This window comes from Cucurbita maxima, unplaced genomic scaffold (genome assembly GCF_002738345.1).
Source record: "Cucurbita maxima cultivar Rimu unplaced genomic scaffold, Cmax_1.0 Cma_Scf00008, whole genome shotgun sequence".
NCBI lineage: Eukaryota > Viridiplantae > Streptophyta > Magnoliopsida > Cucurbitales > Cucurbitaceae > Cucurbita > Cucurbita maxima.
The window spans coordinates 244,736-253,625 of record NW_019272024.1 but is presented as its reverse complement, the minus strand read 5'-3'; the positions used below and the strand labels follow the sequence as shown (position 1 = coordinate 253,625).

General features: G+C 34.0%; 1 protein-coding gene across 1 annotated transcript; it reads right to left on the bottom strand.

Annotated features, from left to right (window-relative positions):
- Positions 1-4,920: 4,920 nt before the first annotated feature.
- Positions 4,921-8,524, bottom strand: LOC111482794 (vesicle transport protein SFT2B-like). Its single transcript, XM_023128761.1, has 6 exons — positions 8,158-8,524; positions 7,995-8,048; positions 6,138-6,211; positions 5,743-5,860; positions 5,399-5,457; positions 4,921-5,229 (listed from the first exon to the last, which is right to left on the bottom strand). Exons 1-6 carry the CDS (start codon positions 8,260-8,262, stop codon positions 5,151-5,153), a joined length of 489 nt encoding a protein of 162 aa, XP_022984529.1. The 5' UTR covers positions 8,263-8,524; the 3' UTR covers positions 4,921-5,150.
- Between the last annotated feature and the right edge of the window lie 366 nt (positions 8,525-8,890).

Genomic DNA, 8,890 nt, shown 5'->3' with positions numbered 1-8,890 from the left:
AAAAAAAAAAAAAAAAAAAAAAAAAAAAGAGAAGAAGAAGAAGAAGCAAAGAGCCACTTTTCTTGCAAATAAAGTTATAAGCGCTCTCTGTTATCAATAACATAGATGTACGAATTTTTTTATAACAATAAAAGAGAGGAAGCTTATCTGTTATGGCCTATATTATTCATCCAAAATTATTTTAATATTTCAGTAATATTATTCATCCAAAAATTCAATTTTTTTTTTTTTTTACCTATAATCGAGTAGACAAGTTTGATAATCCATTCTCCATTTTTTTGCATTATTTCTACCTCTTTTCAAAATAAATAAACTTTATCAACAAAAGTGCAAGAGACATGATTTCAAGAATGTCTGCGGTTAAAATCATGATTTCAAGTCAAAAAAAAAAATGCTGAAATGATAGATGCTTGACTAATAGTCTATAGAAATAAAAAGTAAATCGATGAAAAGTTATGAAAATATAGAGAAATGTAATTTTGATAAATATTTGGTAATATGAGGTAAGTGAAATTAATTTTCAAATGGAAAAAATAAGGAAAATGGGATGGGATGTGAGTTTGATGTATAATGAGATTTAAATAATAAAGATGTAATTTTAATGAGACGTGAAACTAGGCCTACCAAATGGGACCCTTTTTTGTTGAAAAAATTATTAAGCATGGGTTGGAAAAGTATGCCCGAGCTTGATTTCTCAACAAAGAATTTTATTTTAAAATGAAACAAAATTGATAATATAAGAACTAAAGTAAATAAAAGGTGAAAAAGAAAATCAAATTTCAAATAGATTAAAAAGGGGAAAAAAAGTTGAAACCAAAAAAGGAAAAGAAAAAGACGGTAATTTTGAAAATTACTCATTTAACCATATAAATGAGAGGGAGGTCGGTTTCGATAGGCTACGGCGTGGCCCACCAATTCCACACTGGTCCGGACAAAAGACCATTCGTCGGTAACCACGTGGGAGTTATAGCTGTGGGTGAAGTGGACTGGAACTTCTCTCCTCTAGTTTTGTCCTTTTGTGGTACTCTTTTGTAGGTTAGGTAACAAATCAAACCAACTCAACTCTAAAAATTGAATTAACAAATAATCAATATGTTTTAATTTAAAACTATATTTACTTGAATAAAAAAAAAAAAACGGTGAACACGGAATCATCCATTATTATATTATTTTAATTTTTAAAATGAAAGACAATATAAATATAAACTTCATTTTATTGTAATTAAAACTAATATTATTTTATTGGAGACAAAAGAAGGTTGCGAATCCAAACTTTAGTTTAAAATGGACGCAAATCTGAATATAAAATGAAAACTATTGTTTATTAGGTACCCCAAATGGAAGAAAAATAAATGGGAATCTCATAATGATTTGAAAGAACGTTAGTCTTATTCCCATTTGTGGGAATTAAACAACAAAATTCGGAAACAAATTCTCCTCAACTATATGGCTTTAAAACCATCCACGTTAATAGTAGAGTTGTTAGAGTTTTATTTTTGGATGTAACGTTAAATAAAAAAATAAAAAAAATAAAAACAATTGCTACTTTATTGAATATATAAATGATTAATTACCTATTTATATAATAATCTTTGTATAAATATAATATTTAACCATCTGCACCTTCTAAAACAAAGTATTTTAATAATTCCCAACCCAACATAAACGAATAAACGATTAAATGATAATATGATGTATTAGTTTTTTACCTTCTATATAATTACCCTTTTTTTAGAAATAGCGTATGGTCTATATTGATAACTCCAACCCACGGGAATCCTCCTAGAATAATTCTATTAGTATTATTTTTTTATTTTCTTCCCATAATTTGAGCTTTGTTTTTTTTTTTTTTTATTAAATTAAAGAAATTTGTATAGTTTCGATTCCATTAGACCAAAAGTTTACTATAAGGAAATAATTTAAAGTATATTTAAAAAAATAATAATAGCCAAAATGGTATATATTCTAATATAAGTAGTATGCTTTATTTATTCACTGCTTCAAGAAAATTGTGTGTGAGAATATGATGAAGACACCACTGTAAATAGAGAAGAGAAATACATTTTGAAATGAGTTCTTAAATAGAATGCTATCTCTATATGAAAAATACATGAGAGATGAGAGATGAAGAGAATAAATGTTATTCTTTTAGTTTATTTTTCTATAATTATACAAAAATTAATCTCATCTATTTTGATGTAACCTTTAAAACCTAATTTTGTAATAGATGTTTGATGTCGTAGAAGTGAAGAAGTCGTAGACCTTATAGAAATCGCAAACCATATATTATATTAAAGTTAGCATTGGAATCATATAATAAAAACAAGAGGAACATGGAAACCACCGTAGTTATTAATGGCTTCACTTTATTCAAGGAACAATAACAACAACCTAACTGTATTTATATCAATAAATTAAAAATGCATTAGTAAAATTGGGGTCGGTTTAAATGGAGCGGCTTCGTATTAAATAATAAATAACCTAAACGAATAAAATATTTGCTTAACAAGGCCTTCATGTTAGTTGGGCAATCAAAATTCAACTTTTTTTAAAAATATTTCAATTAAGAACTTTGTTTCTAATATTTTATTTCTCTGGTTAATGCAAATACATTAATTGCAATGTTTTGTTATGCTAAGCAATGAAAAGGCAATTATTGAGAGTATCTAGCAGATGAGGAATTCTTAGTTCTTGATTTTTTTGTCTTATATGCTCAAGTATTTATTAAAACTGTTTTAAGATTAAAATAAGCATTCGTATCATTTAGTTAAAGGAATTGTTTTTTAAAACTTAGGTGCATTATAGTTTGTAGGTTTCAAGTAGTGAACTTGGTCAAACATTTTTTTATATAAAAAAATGGAGTGAAGCAAGTAGGGCGTTTGAGTGCTCCTTACTCCTTCAAGATTCCAAAGGTCAGGCCGACGAAAATAGTCAATCTGGTGGTGCCCATTTTCAATTAATTAGAAATGGGTAATCATGATTTTAGAGGAATAAACACACAAATCTATATCTTTTTCTCATTCAAATATATGTGTATAGCCTTCTTAAAAACATACATATATGTATGTGTGTGTGTATATTTAAAACATTCTAAAATATGTTTGACGGGTGAGAAAGAGAGAGATGTTTGTATAAGCCTCCCTATGAAGAGAGGTATAAAGATAGGATAGCCTTTACTCCTTTAATCTACTCAATGATTTATCGGTTAATGAAGCTTTGATAGAATGTAGTGACTCATGCGTGTGCTTATTAATAACAATTTGATGTTTCAGTTTCCATAAAACTGGAAAAAGAGAGAAGAAAACAAGTGCTGCCAGAAAAAAGAGAACAGCCAAACAGAGCACATGCATTCATCAGGAAGACAAACACCAAAAAGTCGAGAGCAACAGGAGGCAAAGACAAAGAAAAGGAAGGAGAAACAAAGGTACCACATTTCCAGTATTGGTTGCAGCGTCTATTTTTCAAGTTTTGCAACCCCACAGCCACTCATCCAATTATCTTCAAACTTATCTTCTTCTCTATCACACACTTTCTTTGCCACTACACATATATTGTGTTCCTATCAAACAGAATTAATGGGATGACCTCACTTCATTGTTTTTTTCTGTTCCTCAAAGGAGCCAACATTATTCAAAATCTTGAGGCTTAACAAATGATCCGGGTTTGAAATCAAAACCCCTTTTCAATTGTTATATGCATATATTAATCTAAAAGATTCAAAGAGAGTGGAGGCAGATCCACTCCCTCCCCACCAAAACCAAAGAGATTCTTTCTACATAGTGCATTTGTTTTTCACGTTTAGCCACTGATAGCCCAACCATTAATATAATGCGCACTTTCTGTCCAAAATGCAAAAAAAGCATCCAACTTTTTTGTAATCACAGGTCAAACAATTGATTCCCATGCCCCTGCTCCTCCCCCAACCTCGCAGAAGTTTCATATAGTCCAAAAGATTCAAAAGACACAATCAGATTTCCCACAGAACAAGCTCCACTAAAGGTTAAAGCATTAGAGCCTACATCATTATCAGAGAAGGGCATTGTGGGAAAATGCATGTGTAACATGGGCCATATGCATAGTATAGCAGACATGTGTTACCTTGAATGTAGTGAGTTTATGCCAATAATTAAAAAGACAGTTTCATCAACTTGGAAGAGAAAGGTTTGGTAGTTGAAGAAGGAAAATCCCCCACATGGGTAGGTAGGTGGAAAAGTTTTCCACATGGTGTTATGATGTAAGGTTTGGGTCATATACAAATATTTTATAAATTCTTCAGTCGTAACAGATCGCACAAGCATGATACCTCTGGATTTCACTTTCAGAACCTAATTGGCAAGTGGCCATTAAAATATAGCCAAAAGCTCGAAGCTCTGATCTGATTTCCTTTGCTGTTGATTTTTATGGGTTTGCAGCCCAGCAGTTAACCTAGATGAAATATCATTACGTGTATGTGTCTGACTAAAAGGTATGCTAGATGGTAAGACATTCAGGAAAGGAAAGCCAGGCTTTCTAACAAGCCTGTTTATTTCTACCTTTGTTTTTTTCCCTTTTCCTTGTTCGTTGATGTTGGTTGTCTGTGGTTTTGAACGTTAAGAATGTGTATAAAAGAACAAAAATATTTTAGCCTAAGACTTCGGCATTTTGAATTTAGTATTAAGAGGTGGTTTAACATGGAATAATGTAGAAATTTCATGTAAAGGGTCAAATCAACATCTTTAGAAAAAGTACATGTTGATGCTAACCTGGAGAATTGACTCAGTTTTGCTGATTTTGGATCTGTGGTTTAATGGCTTCAACAGATAATGAGGTGAAGCATATTGCATGACGATTGGGCTCCCTACTTCCATTCTAAACGCTCTGACTTTGCTTTACCTGGAAAATACTTCCCATTGAGATATAAAAAGAGAGAAGTACCTTGAGTTAATTTGGAGAAAAGAATGATGTTATATTTAGAAATTTAGCACAAGCATTGAACTGGCGTTGGATTATACATGTTCGTGGACAAATCAACTCCAACCAAAAAAAAAAAAAAAAAAAAACAAATCTCCAACTGATCTTGTGCTCACTAAAATGTAAAAACAATAAAGACAAAAGGCAGTCCCAGAGCTTGAAGACACCGAATCATCAATCATCACCGCAACTTTCATTGTCTATAGTTCTGTGTCACAAAATCGTTTCATCATTTCAGAGACCATCCTCCGGGCAAAAGGAATATAGCTCAAAGTATACCTGGAACAGAATAAGCCGAGGAAGTCATGGCCGAATCTAGTTTCGATTCAAGATAGGTCTCGCAAGATATAATTGAACACATTTTCATCCAGTGGGAAGGTTTTCATCCTCTAGTTTTAAATGAAATTTGAATCGAATGGAGGAATGCCAATGATAAAGGTAAACGTACCACATGAGTGCACATATCTCACTTATCATTGCAATCACTGTCAAGATCTTATTGTGGATCTGAAAAATGAATAGCAAGGAAACTCATCAAAGAAACTAAATATGAGGCATTAACTGTTTGCAGAAGTCCATCCCAGGCCGATACTTGCTTTATTTGCTAAAGAAAAACAATGCTAGAACTGTATTTGGAAACCTTGTGGAACAGATGAAGAGGGACCTAATTGGAAACGCCATTAGTACTGTGTTCCACAGATAAATTGAAGAGTGTTCATTGAATATCTCAATGCCTTGGTAATTTAAGTCTGTTTTCCCTTCTAATGTCATATAGTCAGAATCGTTACGTACCCCGAGAGCACATATAATAGATAGAACAACACATCCCAGGTAAATAGCTGTCGCATAAATACGGACAGAATCAAACATCAGTCTTATTTGTTGCCCAGGTCCAAAGAGGAAAGCTGTGCTGCCAAATAAGATGCAATTTAGAATATTAACACCTCAATGAAAAGGAACAACATAGTGAAGGTACATTAAAAGTTTCCCCCCTCGATTATCTTCCTTTTGTTTGTACACAAATAAACTTCTTCTTGAAAGAATATGAGATCGAAGATAACAAGAAGTATTAGATGCAAGCCAGAATGCCGTGAAAGTGAACAAAAGTGCGCCTCCAAATAATAATTCTTAATTGCCGACACATGTAGAACGTAACAACAACAGCTTTCTAATTTAATTGGTTGTACCTTCCGACGGCTAAAACATTGCCAAATGTAAATAGGACAGCAAATTTGAGTGGCTTAGCAAAAACAAGCAATGACTGCAGAAAGAAGAAAATGTAGCAAACGCATCAAATTTCTCACTTAATAAACACGATTTCAGATAACGATCAAAATAGAAGTCAATGAAGCTGGGCTATGTTCATCTAGAATCATAAAAATCCAAATGGAACTTTAAAGAAAAAAACGTGAGATAAAAATAAATAAAAAATAAAAAATTCACTGATGAAGAAAAAAAAATTCCAGAATGTCAATCGCCTGCAATTTACTATATTGGTTTCTAACACTCTTAGATTTGACTAGTTTTGGTTGAGCGAGAAGAAAAATTCCAGAATTTTCTAGAGACCAATAAGCTTTGTCAACTCCATTCCCCAATCCAACAGTGTCAATCGCCTGCAATTACTATATTATTGACAATTAACTTTAACCCTCGAATTGTCCCATTGTTTACTGATTGTTATAATCCAATAATGAACAAAATTTTCTTTTGTGACTCCTGTATTCACTAGTACCCCAGGAGAATGCCTTCATTGCATTAACCCATATGGTTTTAGCTTTCTTCTCAATTCTGCAGCTCGATAACAATTGGATAATATCCTCTTTGACTGACTTGTCAAGAACCTAGGTGCACTGCATTTTATTGAACCGAGATTCACAACACAGCTTACAAAGGACAAACTAACTGGATTTTTAAATCATATATCTCCTATGAATCCCTCCCTGAATTTATACCATCATGACATAATGTCCACATAAAGAAGTTGACTTCTTTAGGGATTCTTTCCTTCTAGATTGCTGTAGACAACTCCTTTCTTAATACCCATTTCCGGATCATTTATGTCCTTAGTGGTTGTCATGTTCAAAGAACATCCTCCCAAGCTTTACTTGTTGTCATTTTCTATCTGGTGAAGCTACAAACACCTTAAAAATCTTGCCAACAGAGATGACTCCCCTTCCCAGCGGACTCTATAGAATAAGGTTCTCCTTCAATTTGCCACCTCAATGCCAGTCAATCCCTCTATAAATCATCTCAGTTTTGTAATATTGGACCATGGACTTTGATAACAGAAGTCCCCAACGCTCCCAACTTATAAAACATCCTTGGTATGCTCCCTTATGTACTGGATAGAATCCCATTCCACGATTCATCGAAGTCAGAAAGCCGCCATATCCATTTGATATGATCCTTTTCTATATGGTGAAGCTATAAACAACCTTAAAAATCTTGCCAACAGAGATGACTGCTCGACCCAGTAGTCTCTCTAACACAAGGTTTTCCTTAAATTTGCCAAATCAATGCTAGTGAATGCCTCAATAAATCATCTCAGTTTTGTAATATTAGACCATGGACTTCGACAGCAGTAGCACGCAATCCCCCTTACTTGTAAAACATCAACTTACTCTCCCATAAATACCAAACATCCACTTCCTTATCCCCAATCAAGAGTCCTCCATTTTCGATTGGTAGAAACTTTCTCCCAATTGACCGGATGGCTTAATTTTTCTTTAGTATTCCGTTCTTAAAGGAAATTCCTCAGCTTTATATCCAAATTCAAACCTGCCTTCCTTCTTTGTTGTGTTTTCCAATTTACACTAGAAGGCTCAAGGACCAACCGGTGGATAGTTAGATAGCATAAATCTCATTAAATTCCAAAATAATAATAGAAATAAAGAAAACCTGGCGTTACCAATCCTACCCAGATCGTAACTTGAGGTTCAAATCCAAAACTGTCATCAAAGTTCCCCATATACAGAAGATGCATATGACATAAACACATATGAAATTGCATTAGATGTAGAGGTAGGTTAAATGTTCGTTCATACCAAAATCATGAAAACCACGCCCCCGATCAAGCAGCCTCCAAAACCGTAAAGTCTCTGATCAGCAAAAGACCAAAACAGTATGAAAACCGAGCAAAAAGAAAAACTAGAGCAAAAGCCATAAGACTTTCCACAAGCGGAGTTCTGTGGTCGTTGTTTGAAGTACCTGTACAGGAGTTAGGGAGCATAGATCTTCTGAATCTTCATCCAACAAGCTCTGACCACACTCTTCGTCATCGACAAATACGTCTCGGCTGGAATTCCTCCACATTTTGGAAAAAAAAAAAAAATCCAGAAATGGGTGACCTCACGTGGTCTTCAAAGGTGGGTGACGGCGCCGGACCTCCCCTCTGAGGTGTAAATAGTTTGACTTGTGGAACGGCGATTGATCGTCGATAAACTAGACCCACTTGGCGCCACACAAATCACCCAATAAAAGCAAGTTATTGTAAAGGAAATTATTTTAAATGTGTTTGTAGTTATTACCATCCACACAAAATTGTGAAAATGTGAAAGAATAATAATTTAAACTAAAATTATGAAAATGAACTAAATAATAACCTGAAGGGGACGTCGGAAGAATTTAAAGAAAGAGCCCCAAATGAAACAGCGAAATCTGAAGGGGCCTTCTTTCAGAGGAATTATGTATAATACAAACTCCGGTGCGAAGCTGCGGCTGCAAGCAACAGAAGTTGAAGCTGTGGCTGGTAGCGAGGGAGTGAGGTGGGTGGGTTAACATGTTGTCTACGCTGCTAGAGGTGATCCGCGCGTCACACGAGAAGGTAGTGCGACTCGAGCGGCTTATAGTGAAGGAGCTCCAAAATGAGCCTGCTTCTGTGCTGCAGAGCCACCTTCTTGCTGGTCCCCTTATGTTATCGTTGCTTTTTGTGCAGGTAGAG